The sequence below is a fragment of the Engystomops pustulosus genome, chromosome 7, assembly GCF_040894005.1.
Source record: "Engystomops pustulosus chromosome 7, aEngPut4.maternal, whole genome shotgun sequence".
Taxonomy (NCBI): Eukaryota; Metazoa; Chordata; class Amphibia; order Anura; family Leptodactylidae; genus Engystomops; species Engystomops pustulosus.
In genome coordinates, this window is record NC_092417.1 from 13,069,092 (window position 1) to 13,090,698 (window position 21,607).

The following is a 21,607-nucleotide window of genomic DNA, read 5'->3' on the forward strand; positions in this document are numbered from 1 at the left end:
TCTCGATCCTCCTGACCTCCTCATCCAGTACATCATCCCCTGGGGCCTCAGCGACAGGTGTGGTCTCCAGGAGAGCGCCAGAGGTTGTCCCAGCAGCCCGGGACTCCCCCCGCTCTCTCTCCTGTTGACGCTTCTCTAGACGCCTTAGCTGGGCAGGCGTCTTTTTCCTGTCTTTCTTCCATGGCCCCTCCATTCCTCCGCCTCTGCTAGTCCCCTCCCCAGCAGATTCAGCCTCATGGCTTTCATCCGCTGAGGCTGAGCCCGCATTAGCGAAGGAAAGAGGACAACGACTGTACGGGTGACCGAGATCACCACACAGGTTACACCTAATCTGCCCTGCACAGGATGCAGCGAGATGGCCGACACCCCCACACAACGCACACTTCTGCACGGTGCAGTTTGCGCTGAAATGTGTGGGGTCACCGCACCTGTGACACAGCTTAGGCTGCCCCCGGTAGAAGATCAGGATCCGATCCCTCCCCAGGAAGGCTGATGAAGGGATGTGGGTGACTGAGTTACCTGAACGCCTCAACTTCACCATGAAGGTCCAGGCCCCTGACCAGATACCATACTTGTCTCGATTTTTCTCGGGTAATCCCATTACCTCTCCATAACGATTCATCCAGGTCATGATGTCAAAGCAAGATAGTGATTCGTTACGGGTAAGAACGGTCACTTTCTTGACCTCGCTCTGGCGGGACACTGCTTGCACAGCAAAGTCCCGCCACTCGGGCTCGTTGTATCTCAGCTCATAGTTGGACCCGAAGAGCTCAAGCCCCTCCGGCCGAACAAAGCTGATATCAAACTCAGATGTACCATAGGGATGGATCAAGGCAAAGATGTCAGCCGCCCTGAAGTCCACGGCGAGTGATGGAGCACTACCTGTCTCTGCGGAGGTGAGGCCTTCCTGCTGGTATAGACTATTGCTGGTGACTATAGCGCCCCCACGTGGTGGATATTATGTGCTGGTCTCTTTCCACAGCTCCGGGTGGATTCCGGATGGGACAGAAAAGTGGATAAAAGATGAAAATGTGGAATTTGACTCTGATGAGGAAGAACCTCCCGCACTGCCGCCGCCACCATGATGAATAGTTCAAGGTCAGAGATGCCGTCACCTATCACACCCCTGCTCCCTACACATCACTGGACATGACTGTAATATACCCTGCAGTACCTACTTTGGCCTCATGGAGGGCGCCCTATTCTCAGAACTGGCAAAAGTGTAAATTTGTATTTATTACTAAAAGTGTAAAAATCTCCAATTTTTTTTGTAATATGTTTATATGTTGGGAACTTGTGAAACTAAAAACAAATGTGTTTTTAAAACATTTTATTGATTTATTAAATTACCAATAGGAATATAGCAACTTTGTATCTGCTTTCTACATACAAGTCTGATGGCTCCTCATGACACAGAGGTCACAACCATCTAGAAGGACTTTATCTCCTGCCTCTGCTTCTCCCCCCTGCTTTACACTGCAGTCCTCTCCCTCCTCTCAGGTGTGGCGCCCCCTATCCTTCCTACTACCTGATGAGGCCTCTTATGTGGAGAAGCTAAATCACGGCTTGTATGTGACCCAATATCTACAGTATCTCCTCTGTAATTACATGGAGGATACACCAGGCCTGGAGATACTATATACACAGCGGCTCCTCTGTAGTTACACGGAGGATACACCAGGCCTGGAGATACTATATACACAGCGGCTCCTCTGTAGTTACATGGAGGATACACCGGGCCTGGAGATACTATATACACAGCATCTCCTCTGTAGTTACATGGAGGATACACCGGGCCTGGAGATACTATATACACAGCGGCTCCTCTGTAGTTACATGGAGGATACACCGGGCCTGGAGATACTATATACACAGCATCTCCTCTGTAGTTACATGGAGGATACACCGGGCCTGGAGATACTATATACACAGCGGCTCCTCTGTAGTTACATGGAGGATACACCGGGCCTGGAGATACTATATACACAGCGGCTCCTCTGTAGTTACATGGAGGATACACCGGGCCTGGAGATACTATATACACAGCGGCTCCTCTGTAGTTACATGGAGGATACACCGGGCCTGGAGATACTATATACACAGTGGCTCCTCTGTAGTTACATGGAGGATACACCAGGCCTGGAGATACTATATACACAGCGGCTCCTCTGTAGTTACATGGAGGATACACCAGGCCTGGAGATACTATATACACAGCGGCTCCTCTGTAGTTACATGGAGGATACACCAGGCCTGGAGATACTATATACACAGCGGCTCCTCTGTAGTTACATGGAGGATACACCAGGCCTGGAGATACTATATACACAGCGGCTCCTCTGTAGTTACATGGAGGATACACCGGGCCTGGAGATACTATATACACAGCGGCTCCTCTGTAGTTACATGGAGGATACACCGGGCCTGGAGATACTATATACACAGCGGCTCCTCTGTAGTTACATGGAGGATACACCAGGCCTGGAGATACTATATACACAGCGGCTTCTCTGTAGTTACATGGAGGATACACCAGGCCTGGAGATATTATATACACAGCGGCTCCTCTGTAGTTACATGGAGGATACACCAGGCCTGGAGATACTATATACACAGCATCTCCTCTGTAGTTACATGGAGGATACACCGGGCCTGGAGATACTATATACACAGCAGCTCCTCTGTAGTTACATGGAGGATACACCAGGCCTGGAGATACTATATACACAGCGGCTCCTCTGTAGTTACATGGAGGATACACCGGGCCTGGAGATACTATATACACAGCGGCTCCTCTGTAGTTACACGGAGGATACACCAGGCCTGGAGATACTATATACACAGCGGCTCCTCTGTAGTTACATGGAGGATACACCAGGCCTGGAGATACTATATACACAGCGGCTCCTCTGTAGTTACATGGAGGATACACCAGGCCTGGAGATACTATATACACAGCAGCCACTGTCACGTATTATACCATGTGATGTCACATACTACTGTATATAGTCTAGTTTTAGTAACTCTTCCAATATTTTCCCCACATTGGAAGGTAAGTTTACAGGCCTGTAATTGCCTGGCGTAGACCTAGAGCCTTTTTATATATTGGCACCACATTCGCCTTGTGCCAGTCACTTGGCACCGCACCAGACATTAGGGGATCCCTGACAGCGGCACAACAATAACAGGACTGGGTTCTTTAAGAACTGTGGGGTGTAACCCGTTTGGCCCAGGAGCCTTGTACACATTTACTCAATTTTTTCTTTTTTTGGGGTAATATGTTTTGCTATCTTTGGCCGTACTACATGTTTGTCTTTATTCCTTACTGTTGGGGTACAGGTAGTGCACCCCCTTATACAGATCTAATTCCCATGAGATCACAATCTCTATAGGGCCGTGTACCAGACAGAAAGTGCACCAGGATTTAGTGTAGTGCAGACCCCCTACAGACAGAAATGTACCCAAACACCTCCCCAGACCCCCGGAGCTATAAGAGGGTACGTAGTGGTCTGGTAAAGGGGCGACCCTCCAATATGGACCTGCAGGGGGAGACACTGGATGTGATGCAGCTGTAACTTGTGGGGGCACCATGACAGTGGAGCAGACCTGAGCCTCGGGGAGATCTCCTAATGTGGTGTAAAGGACTGGTAGACTCCTTCATGTGGTTTATCATTTATTTAGTATATATGGTGTAGACCTTTGTCCTGTACACATGGCGCCAGTCATGTCTTCCTCCAGGTTGTCTGGTTTACCACAGCGCAGGAGGAATCAGAGGAACCTGCAGGAGACAAGACCAGGGGACACTGTGACTGGGGAGACCCTCTACCATCATCAGGGTGAGGAGTAACGGGGATTTCCCTAACACCTCCACATCTGCAGTGAGTGGGGGGTCCCGACTCTCCAGGGACAGGATCTCCCTGCAAATCCGAGGTGTTTCCTGTTCCTAGAGAGACATCGATCGCTGCACCCACAGTCCCCGAGGAAGGAGAAGGAGGTTATTGTGTAGTCTTACCCCAGATCCCAGGGTCTCAGCATCTGGAGGGCGGGTACAGGGGAGATGTTCTCCTTCTATGTCCTGAGCTGTTACTCCCTCCATATAGGACATGCATGGCCAGGGGAGGACACCGCATGGAGAGGCTTGGATTGGAGCTTCTCTTCTCTCCTCTTTGGGGTCTCCTCGGAGTTGTAGGGCTGCTTTCTGGGGTTTATAGAGTGAATGGACTTTTGGAAAAGGGAGATGGGAGAATCTTTGTATAAGAAGGCATTGGGCTCAAAATGGATCCAGAGTCTGTTCTGATCAGTTTAGTATCTAATATGTCCGCTCTCTGGGGTCCATATGGTATGGACTTTGTTAAAGGGACAGGGAAATAGAGGTTCCAGGGGTCAAACAAAAGAAGACCAAAGTTTTCTAGGTGAATGAGAACTTAGTGGGTCTGTTCTGATCAGTTTAATATCTAATGTGTCCGCTCTCTGGGGTCCATATAGAAAATGGACTTTTGGAGAAGAGACATGGACATAGAGGTTCCAGGGGTCGGAGGAAAGAAGACCGGAGTTTTCTTGATTAATGAGAACTTAGTGGGTCTATCTGATCAGTTTAATATCTAATATGTCCACTATCTGGGGATCATATAGTTTGGGCTTTTGGAAAAGGGAGATGGGAGAATCATTGTATAAGGAGGCGCTGGGCTCACTGGATCCAGGGTCTGTTCTGATCAGTTTAGTATCTAATATGTCCGCTCTCTGGGGTCCATATAGTTTGGGCTTTGGTAAAGGGACATAGAGGTTCCAGGGGTTCGGAGGAAAGAAGACCGGAGTTCTCTTGATTAATGAGATTAGTGGGCCTAGTGTTTGAGGGAACAAAGGATCCGGAGAAGAGACAGAATCCTATAAAAGAAAATATCAGCTTTGTGAAGAAGAATCAGGTTTGTGGAACAAGATATCCAGGGCAGAGGCCACCAGGAATATCTATGGAGGCTTCTTTACCATTTGTAGATGCAGGTCTGAGGAAATCGTGAGACATCTCAAAGTTCTTCTACTCTGAGGAGTCCGGTCTACAGCAACGCAGGAGACATGGGAGGAACCTGCAGGAGACGAGGACAGGGGGAGATTGTGAGTCCTGATGTGGGGACCCTCTACCATCATCTCTAGTCGTGGGCATAGGGTAGGTGGCGCCTCTCCAGGGACAAGACACAACATGGAATAAATAATCGGGACTCCCCCATAGATCTGTGGTGTTTCATGTTCCTAGAGAGGCTCCAGGAAGGAGCAGGATGACATCACACAGCCTTACCCTGGACCTTAGCGCTGTCTGGGCGGAGGAGCAGCACCTGGAGAGCCGTTACATGGAATATGTTCTCCTTCATGGACCTTCCTAATGGAGCACAGCGGATGGAGAGGCTTGGATCGCAGCTTCTCTTCTCTCCTCTTTGGTGGACGTGGATGAGGTAGGTCATCGATCAGTGGAAAGGCGCCAACCCCGCAGAGATGTGGGGCTTCCTGATGCCCCTGCCCAGGGACAAGACGGTTCTGGGCTCAAAATGGATCCAGTCTGTTCAGTTTAATTTTCTGATACGTCCGCCATCAAGAAATGAACAGGAAGATGGAGCTTTCCGCAGTCCTTCTATTCTGAAGTGTCAGCTCTGCAGCAACACAGGAGGAACCTCATGAACCTGCAGGAGACAAGACCAGCGGAGATCGTGTTCAGTCCTGATGTGAAGACCCTCCACCATCATCTCTACTCGGTGTCATGGGGGAGGAGTCAAGCACTTTACAAAGTTGTGTATTTACCTTGAGGGTTTCTTCTCCCCTTTGCTGCTTCTGCTGCTGAAAGATGAAGATATTTATTAGTCATGTGACAAATATTATGGGGATCCCCGGACCCAGGAAATCTACCCCCCCCCCCTCCCGCTCAGAAAGAGCATTGAAACACAATAGGGAGCTGATATATATATATACACTCACCGGCCACTTTATTAGGTACACCTGTCCAACTGCTTGTTAACACTTAATTTCTAATCAGCCAATCACATGGCGGCAACATGGCATTTAGGCATGTAGACATGGTCAAGACAATCTCCTGCAGTTCAAACCGAGCATCAGTATGGGGAAGAAAGGTGATTTGAGGCCTTTGAACATGGCATGGTTGTTGGTGCCAGAAGGGCTGGTCTGAGTATTTCAGAAACTGCTGATCTACTGGGATTTTCACACACAACCATCTCTAGGGTTTACAGAGAATGGTCCGAAAAAGAAAAGACATCCAGTGAGCGGCAGTTCTGTGGGCGGAAATGCCTTGCTGATGCCAGAGGTCAGAGGAGAATGGGCAGACTGGTTCGAGCTGATAGAAAGGCAACAGTGACTCAAATCGCCACCCGTTACAACCAAGGTAGGCAGAAGAGCATCTCTGAACGCACAGTACGTCAAACTTTGAGGCAGATGCGCTACAGCAGCAGAAGACCACACCGGGTGCCACTCCTTTCAGCTAAGAACAGGAAACTGAGGTTACAATTTGCACAAGCTCATCGAAATTGGACAGTAGAAGATTGGAAAAACGTTGCCTGGTCTGATGAGTCTCGATTTCTGCTGCAACATTCGGATGGTAGGGTCAGAATTTGGCGTCAACAACATGAAAGCATGGATCCATCCTGCCTTGTATCAGCGGCTCAGGCTGGTGGTGGTGGTGTCATGGTGTGGGGAATATTTTCTTGGCACTCTTTGGGCCCCTTGGTACCAATTGAGCATCGTTGCAACGCCACAGAGTATTGTTGCTGACCATGTCCATCCCTTTATGACCACAATGTACCCAACATCTTATGACTACTTTCAGCAGGATAATGCGCCATGTCATAAAGCTGGAATCATCTCAGACTGGTTTCTTGAACAAGACAATGAGTTCACCAGGGCCGGATTAAAGGAGGGGCTCATGGGGCTCGAGCCCCGGGGCCCCCACCACTTTCACTTTTTAAAGGGGCCCCCACCAGTTGGCAGGCTACATACTACAGGGGGCTGGCAGGCTACAGACTATACAGGGCTGGCAGTCTACATACTACAGGGGGCTGGCAGGCTATATACTTCCAAAAGCATTGTTGGAAGGGCCCCCACCAGATTGCGCCCAGGGGCCCCCACCACCCTTAATCCAGCCCTGGAGTTCACTGTACTCAAATGGCCTCCACAGTCACCAGATCTCAATCCAATAGAGCATCTTTGGGATGTGGTGGAACGGGAGATTCGCATCATGGATGTGCAGCCGACAAATCTGCGGCAACTGTGTGATGCCATCATGTCAATATGGACCAAAATCTCTGAGGAGCTTCCAGCACCTTGTTGTATCTATGCCACGAAGAATTGAGGCAGTTCTGAAGGCAAAAGGGGGTCCAACCCGTTACTAGCATGGTGTACCTAATAAAGTGGCCGGTGAGTGTATATATATATACAGAAAGCGCCCCCTAGAGGAAGAAGGTAAAGTGTCAATCACCTCTTCCTGCCGCTGCCGGGGCTCAGGCACTTGGGCCTCCACCACTTGCGTCTTGGCCTAAAGGATAAAATAATAGATAAATCTCCATGAGTGGTGGAGTCACCCAGGATCAGTCCAGAAGAGGGAGGGTGAACCTTATATACCCCTCATGTCCCCAATATACCCCTTATATACCCCTCATGTCCCCAATATACCCCTTATATACCCCTCATGTCCTCCATATACCCCTTATATACCCCTCATGTCCCCAATATACCCCTTATATACCCCTCATGTACTCCATATACCCCTTATATACCCCTCATGTCCTCCATATACCCCTTATACCCCTCATGTCCCCAATATACCCCTTATATACCCCTCATGTCCCCCGTATACCCCTTATATACCCCTCATGTCCTCCGTATACCCCTTATATACCCCTCATGTCCTCCATATACCCGTTATATACCCCTCATGTCCCCCATATACCCCTTATATACCCCTCATGTCCCCCATATACCCCTTATATACCCCTCATGTCCCCAATATACCCCTTATATACCCCTCATGTCCTCCATATACCCCTTATATACCCCTCATGTCCCCAATATACCCCTTATATACCCTTCATGTCCTCCATATACCCCTCATGTCCTCCATATACCCCTTATACCCCTCATGTCCCCAATATACCCCTTATATACCCCTCATGTCCCCCGTATACCCCTTATATACCCCTCATGTCCTCCGTATACCCCTTATATACCCCTCATGTCCTCCATATACCCGTTATATACCCCTCATGTCCCCCATATACCCCTTATATACCCCTCATGTCCCCCATATACCCCTTATATAACCCTCATGTCCTCCATATACCCCTTATATACCCCTCATGTCCTCCATATACCCCTTATATACCCCTCATGTCCCTCATATACCCCTTATATACCCCTCATGTCCTCCATATACCCCTTATATGCCCCTCATGTCCCCCATATACCCCTTATATACCCCTCATGTCCCTCATATACCCCCTCATGTCCTCAATATACCCCTTATATACCCCTCTTGTCCTCCATATACCCCTCAAGTCCTCCATATACCCCTTATATACCCATGAGAACCAAGAACATTGAAGAATGAGGGGAGGTTCTGATTATCATTGTAGCTTCCCTTTAACAGGAAGAATCTCGGAACATGATCCTCAATGATAATCCTGAAGTCCTGTCCGCACCTCCTTACTCCTCCTGCAGTCCTAGCGCTGAACACCTCTGGTGCTCCCCAGGACTGCAGGAGGAGCCCTTGTGTACCGTCTGGTGAACTCTGGGTAAGGGACTGGGTGCCCGCAGAGAGGACTCCCATAGTTTTGCCACCACTGGTCCAGAATATTCTATACATTAAAGTTCTGGGTCATGTTCCGTGGACACAGAGTGGAAGAGCTCAACACAGAAAAGTATGTGACCCCCTTGTGGAGTCCAGTAATGTCATAACAGTCCTATATACTTACTGGAGAGACTCCTCACTGGCCCAGGCCACCTTCACCTCTCGTCTGTGATAGAAAACACAGAGATCAATGTATGAGCTATAGATAACTATGTAACGTCTCCTACTACCTGGACATTATATCTGGACCCTGCACTCACCTTCCGAGACCCTCTCTGTCCTCCTCCAGATGTTCCTCTATCAACAATTCCTCCTCTTCCTCCTCCACCTTCTCCAGCTTCAGATGTATCTCCTCTACATCCACCACCTTCTCCTCTTCCAGATGTATCTCCTCTACCTCCTCCTCTTCCAGATGTATCTCCTCTACCTCCTCCTCTTCCAGATGTATCTCCTCTACCTCCTCCTCCTGCTCCAGATGTATCTCCTCTACCTCCTCCTCCTGCTCCAGATGTATCTCCTCTACCTCCTCCTCCACCTTCTCCTGCTCCCGATGTATCTCCTCCACCTTCACCACTAGCAGATCGTCCTCCTCTGTCTCCTGATGTTCCATCTCATCTTCCTCACTGTATGACATGGGACATCAATGATTTATGAATAAGTCGGATAATATGGAGACTGGGGAATCATGAGTTATATTCTCTCCGGGAGAAGCAGATGGACCTTAATAATCCACTGAGGCTCTGTCACCCAGGGGCCTACTGAGCTCTGTCACCCAGGGGCCTACTGAGGCTCTGTCACCCAGGGGCCTACTGAGGCTCTGTCACCCAGGGGCCTAATGAGGCTCTGTCACCCAGGGGCCTACTGAGGCTCTGTCACCCAGGGGCCTACTGAGGCTTTGTCACCCAGGGGCCTACTGAGGCTTTGTCACCCAGGGGCCTACTGAGGCTCTGTCACCCAGGGGCCTACTGAGGCTCTGTCACCCAGGGGCCTACTGAGGCTCTGTCACCCAGGGGCCTACTGAGGCTCTGTCACCCAGGGGCCTACTGAGGCTCTGTCACCCAGGGGCCTACTGAGGCTCTGTCACCCAGGGGCCTACTGAGGCTCTGTCACCTAGGGGCCTACTGAGGCTCTGTCACCCAGGGGCCTAATGAGGCTCAGTCACCCAGGGGCCTACTGAGGCTCTGTCACCCAGGGGCCTACTGAGGCTTTGTCACCCAGGGGCCTACTGAGGCTTTGTCACCCAGGGGCCTACTGAGGCTCTGTCACCCAGGGGCCTACTGAGGCTCTGTCACCCAGGGGCCCACTGAGGCTCTGTCACCCAGGGGCCCACTGAGGCTCTGTCACCCAGGGGACCACTGAGGCTCTGTCATCCAGGGACCTACTGAGGCTCTGTTACCCAGGGGCCTACTGAGGCTCTGTCACCCAGGGGCCTACTGAGGCTCTGCCACCCAGGGGCCTACTGAGGCTCTGTCACCCAGGGGCCTACTGAGGCTCTGTCACCCAGGTGCCTACTGAGGCTCTGTCACCCGGGGGCCTACTGAGGCTCTGTCACCCAGGGGCCTACTGAGGCTCTGTCACCCAGGGACCTACTGAGGCTCTGTCACCCAGGGACCTACTGAGGCTCTGTCACCCAGGGACCTACTGAGGCTCTGTCACCCAGGGACCTACTGAGGCTCTGTCACCCAGGGGCCCACTGAAACCTGGAGTCACCCAGGGGCCTACTGAGGCTCTGTCACCCAGGGGCCCACTGAAACCTGGTGTCACCCAGGGGCCTACTGAGGCTCTGTCACCCAGGGGCCTACTGAAACCTGGAGTCACCCAGGGGCCTACTGAGGCTCTGTCACCCAGGGGCCTACTGAAACCTGGAGTCACCCTGTATGTACTTACATGTAACCAGGCAAACAAATCGCTGTTTCTTTTGCAATTCTCTTCCTAAAATAGAAAAGACATCGCTGGTTACTGCAACTGCCCGACACATGTCCCCATATACCCCTCATGTCCCCCATCTACCCCTCATGTCCCCATCTACCCCTCATGTCCCCTGTGTACCCCTCATGTCTCCCATCTACCCCTCATGTCTCCAGTATACCCCTCATGTCTCCATATACCCCTCATGTCTCCATCTACCCCTCATGTCCCCATATACCCCTCATGTCTCCATATACCCCTCATGTCCCCATATACCCCTCATGTCCCCTGTGTACCCCTCATGTCCCCCATCTACCCCTCATGTCCCCATATACCCCTCATGTCTCCATATACCCCTCATGTCTCCATCTACCCCTCATGTCCCCATATACCCCTCATGTCCCCATATACCCCTCATGTCCCCTGTGTAGCCCTCATGTCTCCACATACCCCTCATGTCTCCACATACCCCTCATGTCTCCATATACCCCTCATGTCTCCCATCTACCCCTCATGTCTCCCATCTACCCCTCATGTCTCCCATCTACCCCTCATATCTCCCATCTACCCCTTATGTCTCCAGTATACCCCTCATGTCTCCATCTACCCCTCATGTCCCCCATCTACCCCTCGTGTCTCCCGTATACCCCTCATGTCCCCCGTGTACCCCTCATGTCTCCAGTATACCCCTCATGTCCCCATCTACCCCTCGTGTCTCCCATCTACCCCTCATGTCTCCAGTATACCCCTCATGTCCTAATATACCCCTCATGTCTCCATATACCCCTCATGTCGCCAGTATACCCCTCGTGTCCCCCCATCTACCCCTCATGTCCCCATCTACCCCTCATGTTCCCATCTACCCCTCGTGTCCCCCATCTACCCCTCGTGTCCTCCATCTACCCCTCGTGTCCTTCATCTACCCCTCATGTCTCCCATCTACCCCTCGTGTCTCCCATCTACCCTTCATGTCTCCATCTACCCCTCATGTCTCCCATATACCCCTCATGTCTTCATCTACCCCTCATGTCTCCCATATATCCCTCATGTCTTCATCTACCCCTCGTGTCTCCCGTATACCCCTCGTGTCCCCCGTATACCCCTCGTGTCTCCCGTATACCCCTCGTGTCCCCCGTCTACCCCCCATGCCCCCCGTATAGCCCTCATGTACAGAATATTTATTTGGTATAATTACCTTTTATTGGGGTCGGAGCCATAGACTTTCCACCACCTGTTGGGGAATATGAGGAGATACATGACATATACCGGTCAGGAGACATCACTACACATTCCCAGACGACCAATCACATCACTGATATACACTATGGATCGTGTCTCGTAGGATTGGGAAGATTTGGATCACAAAGGTTTGGGGTCAGTTTATTTGTCTCCTGAAGTCACCAGTGCAGTGACTCTACTTACATCATCCTCCGGCCCTGCTCCTTCTCTGTCATCTGTTCTTGGATTGTCACCTCCTCCCACCATCTCCTCTTCACCTCCATCTTCCTCTGCTTGGTCTTCTCCTCCATCTTCACCTCCTTGGTCTTCTCCTCCTCCCATGCCCTCTTCACCTCCAGCTTCTTGATGTTCCTCACTATCTCCTCCTCACAGATATCTCTCACCTCCAGCTTCTTGATGTTCCTCACTATCTCCTCCTCACAGATATCTATCACCTCCAGCTTCTTGATGTTCCTCACCATCTCCTCCTCACAGATATCTATCACCTCCAGCTCCTCCTCCATCACCTCAAAGTCGTCCATCCTAGAAGTAATAAGACGGTGAGTGTCCAGGACATGTTCTATGGTCTCTACAGATGGAGACATGATGGACATCAGACATTAGTAACGTCTCATAGACCAGAACCAACATCAACCGGCACCAAGAACCCAAGACCTGAAGCTGCATCTTCATACAACGTCTTCTCCATGATACATGTCCCACCTATAACCGGACCCCTACTACACCCAATCTACAGCTCCCGAGGAGGACCTCTAGAGCACCCAAGACCCTCAATATCTTCTCCATGATACATGTCCCCCCTATAACCGGCCCCTACTACACCCAATCTACAGCCCCCAGCCCCTGTACTACACCCAATCTACAGCCCCCAGCCCCTGTACTACACCCAATCTACAGCCTCCAGCCCCTGTACTACCCCCCAATCTACAGCCCCCAGCCCCTGTACTACACCTGTACTACGCCCAATACACAGCCCCCAGCCCCTGTACTACACCTGTACTACCCCCAATACACAGCCCCCAGCCCCTGTACTACACCTGTACTACCCCCAATACACAGCCCCCAGCCCCTGTACTACACCTGTACTACCCCCAATACACAGCCCCCAGCCCCTGTACTACACTCAATCTACAGCTCCCGAGGAGGACCTCTAGAGCACCCAAGACCCTCAATATCTTCTCCATGATACATGTCCCCCCTATAACCGGCCCCTACTACACCCAATCTACAGCCCCCAGCCCCTGTACTACACCCAATCTACAGCCCCCAGCCCCTGTACTACACCCAATCTACAGCCTCCAGCCCCTGTACTACCCCCCAATCTACAGCCCCCAGCCCCTGTACCAACCCCAATCTACAGCCCCCAGCCCCTGTACTACACCCAATCTACAGCCCCCAGCCCCTGTACTACACCCAATCTACAGCCTCCAGCCCCTGTACTACCCCCCAATCTACAGCCCCCAGCCCCTGTACCACCCCCAATCTACAGCCCCCAGCCCCTGTACTACACCCAATCTACAGCCTCCAGCCCCTGTACTACCCCCCAATCTACAGCCCCCAGCCCCTGTACCAACCCCAATCTACAGCCCCCAGCCCCTGTACTACACCCAATCTACAGCCCCCAGCCCCTGTACTACACCCAATCTACAGCCTCCAGCCCCTGTACTACCCCCCAATCTACAGCCCCCAGCCCCTGTACCACCCCCAATCTACAGCCCCCAGCCCCTGTACTACACCCAATCTACAGCCGCCAGCCCCTGTACTACCCCAATCTACAGCCCCAGCCCCTGTACTACCCCCAATCTACAGCCCCCAGCCCCTGCACTACCCCCAATCTACAACCTCAGCCCCTGTACTACACCCAATCTACAGCCCCCAGCCCCTGTACTACCCCAATCTACAGCCCCAGCCCCTCTACTACCCCCAATCTACAGCCCCCAGCCCCTCTACTACCCCCAGTCTACAGCCCCAGTCCCTGTATTACACCTGTACTACCCCCAATATACAGCCCCAGGCCCTGTACTACACCCAATCTACAGCCCCCAGCCCCTGTACTACACCTGTACTACCCCCAATATACAGCCCCAGCCCCTGTACTACCCCCAATCTACAGCCCCCAGCCCCTGTACTACACCTGTGCTACCTCCAATCTACAGCCCCCAGCCCCTGTACTACACCTGTACTACCCCCAAACTACAGCCCCCAGCCCCTGTACTACCCCCAATCTACAGCCCCCAGCCCCTGTACTACACCTGTACCACCCCCAATATACAGCCCCCAGCCCCTGTACTACCCCCAATATACATCCCCAGCCGCTGTACTACACCTGTACCACCCCCAATCTACAGCCCCCAGCCCCTGTACTACACCTGTACTACCCCCAATCTACAGCCCCCAGCCCCTGTACTACACCTGTACTACCGCCAATCTACAGCCCCAGCCCCTGTACTACACCCAATCTACAGCCCCCGAGGAGGACCTCTAGAGCACCCAAGACCCTCAATTTCTTCTCCATGATACATGTCCCACCTATAACCAGACCCTACTACACCCAATCTACAGCCCCTGTACCACCCCCAGTCTACAGCCCCCAGCCCCTGTACTACACCCAATCTACAGCCCTCAGCCCCTTTACCACCCCCAGTCTACAGCCCCAGCCCCTGTACCAACCCCAGTCTACAGCCCCCAGCCCCTGTACTACACCTGTACTACACCCAATCTACAGCCCCCAACCCCTCTACTACACCTGTACTACCCCCAATCTACAGCCCCCAGCCCCTGTACTACACCCAATCTACAGCCCCAGCCCCTCTACTACCCCCAATCTACAGCCTCCAGCCCCTGTACCACCCCTAGTCTACAGCCCCCAGCCCCTGTACTACACCTGTACTACCCCCCAATCTACAGCCCCCAGCCCTGGTACTACACCCAATATACAGCCCCCAGCCCCTGTACTATCGCTGTACTACCCCCCAATCTACAGCTCCCAGCCCCTGTGCTACCCCCAATCTACAGCCCCCAGCCCCTGTACTACACCTGTACTACCCCCAATCTACAGCCCCCAGCCCCTGTACTATCCCCAGTCTACAGCCCCTAGCCCCTGTGCTACCCCCAATCTACAGCCCCCAGCCCCTGTAATACACCTGTACTACCCCCAATCTACAGCTCCCAGCCCCTGTAATACACCTGTACTACCCCCAATCTACAGCTCCCAGCCCCTGTACTACACCTGTACTACCCCCCAATCTACAGCTCCCAGCCCCTGTGCTACCCCCAATCTACAGCTCCCAGCCCCTGTACTACACCTGTACTACCCCCCAATCTACAGCTCCCAACCCCTGTACTACCCCCAATCTACAGCCCCCAGCCCCTGTACTACCCCCAGTCTACAGCCCCCAGCCCCTCTACTACCCCCAATCTACAGCCCCCAGCCCCTGTAGTACACCTGTACTACTGCCAATCTACAGCCCCCAGCCCCTGTACTACACCTCTACTACCCCCAATCTACAGCCCCCAGCCCCTGTACCACCCCAGTCTACAGCCCCCAGCCCCTGTACTACTCCCCAATCTACAGCTCCCAGCCCCTGTGCTACCCCCAATCTGCAGCCCCCAGCCCCTGTAATACACCTGTACTACCCCCCAATCTATAGCTCCCAGCCCCTGTGCTACCCCCAATCTACAGCTCCCAGGCCCTGTACTACCCCACTCTACAGCCCCCAGCCCCTGAACTACACCTGTACTACCGCCAATCTACAGCCCCCAGCCCCTGTACTACTCCCAATCTACAGCCCCCAGCCCCTGTACTACCCCCAATCTACAGCCCCCAGCCCCTCTACTACCCCCAATCTACAGCCCCCAGCCCATGTACTACACCTCTGCTACCCCCAATCTACAGCCCCCAGCCCCTGTACTACCCCCAATCTACAGCCCCCAGCCCCTGTACTACACCCAATCTACAGCCCCCAGCCCCTGTACTACACCTGTACTACCCCCAATATACAGCCCCCAGCCCCTGTACTATCCCCAATCTACAGCCCCCAGCCCCTGTACTACCCCCAATCTACAGCCCACAGCCCCTGTACTACCCCCCATCTACAGACCCCAGCTCCTGTACTACCACCCTTCTACAGACCCCAGCCCCTTTACTACACCTGTACTACCCCCAGTCTACAGACCCCAGCCCCTGTACTACAACCAATCTACTGCCCCCAGCCCCTGTACTACACCTCTACTACCCCCAATCTACAGCCCCCAGCCCCTGTACTACCCCCAATCTACAGCCCCCAGCCCCTGTACTACCCCCCAGCTACTGCCCCCAGCCCCTGTACTACACCTCTACTACCCCCAATCTACAGCCCCCAGCCCCTGTACTACCCCCAATCTACAGCCCCCAGCCCCTGTACTACCCCCCAGCTACAGCCCCCAGCCCAGGTACTACAACCAATCTACAGCGCCCCGCCCCTGTACTACCCCCAATCTACAGCCCCCAGCCGCTGTACTACACCTGTACTACCCCCAATCTACAGCCCCCAGCCCCTGTACTACACCCAATGAACAGCCCCCAGCCCCTGTACTACACCTCTACTACCCCCAATCTACAGCCCCCAGCCCCTGTACTACCCCCAATCTACAGCCCCCAGCCCCTGTACTACCCCCCAGCTACAGCCCCCAGCCCAGGCACTACAACCAATCTACAGCGCCCCGCCCCTGTACTACCCCCAATCTACAGCCCCCAGCCCCTGTACTACACCTGTACTACCCCCAATCTACAGCCCCCAGCCCCTGTACTACACCCAATGTACAGCCCCCAGCCCCTGTACTATGCCAACCTACAGGCCCCAGCCCCTGTACTATGCCAATCTACAGCCCCCAGCCCCAGTACTACCCCCAATCTACAGCCCCCAGCCCCTGTACTACCCCAATCTACAGCCCCCAGCCGCTGCACTACACCCAATCTACAGCCTTCAGCCCCTGTACTACCCCCAATCTACAGCCCCCAGCCCCTGTACTACACCTGTGCTACCCCCAATATACAGCCCCCAGCCCCTGTACTACACCTGTACTACTCCCAATATACAGCCCTCAGCCCCTGTACTACCCCCAATCTACAGCCCTCAGCCCTTGTACTACCCCCAATCTACAGCCCCTAGCCCCTGTACTACACCAGTTCTACCCCCAATCTTCAGCCCCCAGCCCCTGTACTACACCTGTACTACCCCCAATCTACAGCCCCCAGCCCCTGTACTACCCCGCATCTACAGCCCCCAGCCCCTGTACTACCCCCAATCTACAGCCCCCAGCCCCTGTACTACCCCTGTACTACCCCCAATCTACAGCCCCTAGCCCCTGTACTATCCCCAATCTACAGCCCCCAGCCCCTGTACTACCCCGCATCTACAGCCCCCAGCCCCTGTACTACCCCCAATCTACAGCCCCCAGCCCCTGTACTACCCCTGTACTACCCCCAATCTACAGCCCCTAGCCCCTGTACTACCCCCAATCTACAGCCCCTAGCCCCTGTACTACCCCCAATCTACAGCCCCTAGCCCCTGTACTACCCCCAATCTACAGCCCCTGTACTACCCCCAATCTACAGCCCCCAGCCCCTGTACTACACCTCTACTAACCCCCAATCCACAGCCCCCAGCCCTGGTACTACCCCCAAACTACAGCCCCCAGCCCCTGTACTACACCTGTACTACCCCCAATCTACTGCCCCCAGCCCCTGTACTACACCTGTACTACCCCCAATCTACTGCCCCCAGCCCCTGTACTACGCCAATCTACAGCCCCCGTGGAGGACCTCTAGAGCACCCAAGACCCTCAGTATGTACTCCATGGTATCAATTCCCCCAGGTAAATGGCCCCCAGATCTATGAACTCCATATAATGATGTCCCCATCTACACTATGACAACTCTGCCTGGACTCCATATAATGATGTCCCCATCTACACTATGACAACTCTGCCTGGACACCATATAATGATGTCCCCATCTACACTATGACAACTCTGCCTGGACTCCATATAATGATGTCCCCATCTACACTATGACAACTCTGCCTGGACACCATATAATGATGTCCCCATCTACACTATGACAACTCTGCCTGGACATCATATAATGATGTCCCCATCTACACTATGACAACTCTGCCTGGACATCATATAATGATGTCCCCATCTACACTATGACAACTCGGCCTGGACACCATATAATGATGTCCCATCTACACTATGACAGCTCTGCCTGGACACCATATAATGATGTCCCCCATCTACACTATGACAACTCTGCCTGGACACCATATAATGATGTCCCTCATCTACACTATGACAACTCTGCCTGGACACCATATAATGATGTCCCCATCTACACTATGACAACTCTGCCTGGACTCCATATAATGATGTCCCCATCTACACTATGACAACTCGGCCTGGACACCATATAATGATGTCCCTCATCTACACTATGACAACTCTGCCTGGACACCATATAATGATGTCCCCATCTACACTATGACAACTCTGCCTAGACTCCATATAATGATGTCCCTCATCTACACTATGACAACTCTGCCTGGACACCATATAATGATGTCCCCATCTACACTATGACAACTCTGCCTGGACTCCATATAATGATGTCCCCATCTACACTATGACAACTCGGCCTGGACACCATATAATGATGTCCCCCATCTACACTATGACAACTCTGCCTGGACACCATATAATGATGTCCCTCATCTACACTATGACAACTCTGCCTGGACACCATATAATGATGTCCCCATCTACACTATGACAACTCTGCCTGGACTCCATATAATGATGTCCCCATCTACACTATGACAACTCTGCCTGGACACCATATAATGATGTCCCCCATCTACACTATGACAACTCTGCCTGGACACTATATAATGATATCCCCATTTACACTATGACAACTCTGCCTGGACACCATATAATGATATCCCATCTACACTATGACAACTCTGCCTGGACACCATATAATGATGTCCCCATCTACACTATGACAACTCTGCCTGGACACCATATAATGATGTCCCCATCTACACTATGACAACTCTGCCTAGACTCCATATAATGATGTCCCCATCTACACTATGACAACTCTGCCTGGACACCATATAATGATGTCCCCATTTACACTATGACAACTCTGCCTGGACACCATATAATGATGTCCCCATCTACACTATGACAACTCTTCCTGGACACCATATAATGATGTCCCCATCTACACTATGACAACTCTGCCTGGACACCATATAATGATGTCCCCATTTACACTATGACAACTCTGCCTGGACACCATATAATGATGTCCCCATCTACACTATGACAACCCTGCCTGGACACCATATAATGATGTCCCCATATACACTATGACAACTCGGCCTGGACACCATATAATGATGTCCCCCATCTACACTATGACAACTCTGCCTGGACTCCGTATAATGATGTCCCCATCTACACTATGACAACTCTGCCTGGACACCATATAATGATGTCCCCATTTACACTATGACAACTCTGCCTGGACACCATATAATGATGTCCCATCTACACTATGACAACTCTGCCTGGACACTATATAATGATGTACCCATCTACACTATGACAACTCTGCCTGGACACCATATAATGATGTCCCCATTTACACTATGACAACTCTGCCTGGACACCATATAATGATGTCCCCATCTACACTATGACAACTCTGCCTGGACTCCATATAATGATGTCCCATCTACACTATGACAACTCTGCCTGGACTCCATATAATGATGTCCCATCTACACTATGATAACTCTGCCTGGACTCCATATAATGATGTCCCATCTACACTATGACAACTCTGCCTGGACTCCATATAATGATGTCCCCATCTACACTATGACAACTCTGCCTGGACATCATATAATGATGTCCCAGCTACACTATGACAACTCTGCCTGGACACCATATAATGATGTCCCCATCTACACTATGACAACTCTGCCTGGACATCATATAATGATGTCCCATCTACACTATGACAACCCTGCCTGGACACCATATAATGATGTCCCCATATACACTATGACAACTCGGCCTGTACACCATATAATGATGTCCCCCATCTACACTATGACAACTCTGCCTGGACTCCGTATAATGATGTCCCCATCTACACTATGACAACTCTGCCTGGACACCATATAATGATGTCCCCCATCTACACTATGACAACTCTGCCTGGACACCATATAATGATGTCCCCATATACACTATGACAACTCTTCCTGGACACCATATAATGATGTCCCCATCTACACTATGACAACTCTGCCTGGACACCATATAATGATGTCCCCCATCTACACTATGACAACTCTGCCTGGACACCATATAATGATGTCCCCATATACACTATGACAACTCTTCCTGGACACCATATAATGATGTCCCCATATACACTATGACAACCCTGCCTGGACACCATATAATGATGTCCCCATATACACTATGACAACCCTGCCTGGACACCATATAATGATGTCCCCATATACACTATGACAACCCTGCCTGGACACCATATAATGATGTCCCCATATACACTATGACAACTCTTCCTGGACACCATATAATGATGTCCCCATATACACTATGACAACCCTGCCTGGACACCATATAATGATGTCCCCATATACACTATGACAACCCTTCCTGGACACCATATAATGATGTCCCCATATACACTATACACTCATGGGCCCCATATATTTCTAATAACTTTGGACAATGAGAGGGATGTGGGGACCTGAATTTCCAATAGTGAAGATGGGTCTTTACTATTCCGGTTCCATCATCCCTCTCTATAGATATTAGAAATATACGGGGGCCTTGGAGTAGATCAGAAGGGATTTACCAGATATATACTGCTTGCAGCCACCACTAGGGGGCACTCACTATATATGGATGTATACAACTACTCTAATACACAATAGCTGCTGTATACAGCGAGCTCCCCCTAGTGGTGGCTGCAGGAAGACATTGTACATATACAGGAAGGATGGACTTACCGCAAAATCACACAAAATCTCCAATCACCAACTCTGTAACAGAGGAGAAGTAAAGAAGTGGCCATTACTGAAGAGCAGGAGAGATTATAGAAGAGAATGAAGGAGCTGAGGACACAGCGGACTTACCTCAAACGCCTACAGAAACCCTCAGAGGTGTATCAGTTCTACAGCTCCTTATATACCCAAGTGATGTCATAATATGGGGGAGGAGCCAGCAGCACAACATTCCATGACATCGCAAGGAGAAAGGCAAGGCAGCCAATCAAACAGCAGGATGTTGCGATGTGGGGGGAGGAGCCAGCAGCACAACCTATTTTCAATAAACTTTATTTATTTTGTATTTGTTATGGACATAATAATCCCGACTGCTGCAATATTGGGAATAATAACAGAAGGGAGGATTCTGGGAACTTTATATAGACGGGAGAAGGAAGAGGATTGTCATATGGATTATATCCTTCCTTTTATTATTTTTTACATTTTTCCATCTAATATATAAAGCTGGATATGTGTGTATGTG

At 51.5% G+C, this 21,607-nt stretch overlaps 1 protein-coding gene across 2 annotated transcripts; it reads right to left on the reverse strand.

Moving 5' to 3' along the window:
- Positions 1-3,697: 3,697 nt before the first annotated feature.
- Positions 3,698-21,189, reverse strand: LOC140069294 (uncharacterized). Of its 2 annotated transcripts, none has more exons than XM_072114822.1 (11): positions 21,088-21,189; positions 12,170-12,508; positions 11,943-11,978; positions 10,727-10,771; positions 9,100-9,462; positions 8,964-9,005; positions 7,472-7,528; positions 5,788-5,820; positions 5,291-5,669; positions 4,984-5,081; positions 3,698-3,778 (listed from the first exon to the last, which is right to left on the reverse strand). In XM_072114822.1, exons 1-9 carry the CDS (start codon positions 21,150-21,152, stop codon positions 5,621-5,623), a joined length of 1,029 nt encoding a protein of 342 aa, XP_071970923.1. In that variant the 5' UTR covers positions 21,153-21,189; the 3' UTR covers positions 3,698-3,778; positions 4,984-5,081; positions 5,291-5,620. The 2 variants fall into 2 exon arrangements, with proteins under 2 accessions (XP_071970923.1, XP_071970922.1); XM_072114821.1 differs by having other exon boundaries at positions 5,788-5,823.
- Positions 21,190-21,607: the final 418 nt, after the last annotated feature.

Coding starts and splice junctions, on each gene's coding strand:
- LOC140069294 (XM_072114821.1), bottom strand. CDS start 21,152: ATGGCCACTTCTTTACTTCTCCTCTGTTACAGAGTTGGTGATTGGAGA. Junction 7,529..8,963: donor GCCAGTGAGGAGTCTCTCCA/GTAAGTATATAG, acceptor TTTATCCTTTAG/GCCAAGACGCAAGTGGTGGA. Junction 5,670..5,787: donor GGGGAGAAGAAACCCTCAAG/GTAAATACACAA, acceptor TGTCTCCTGCAG/GTTCATGAGGTTCCTCCTGT.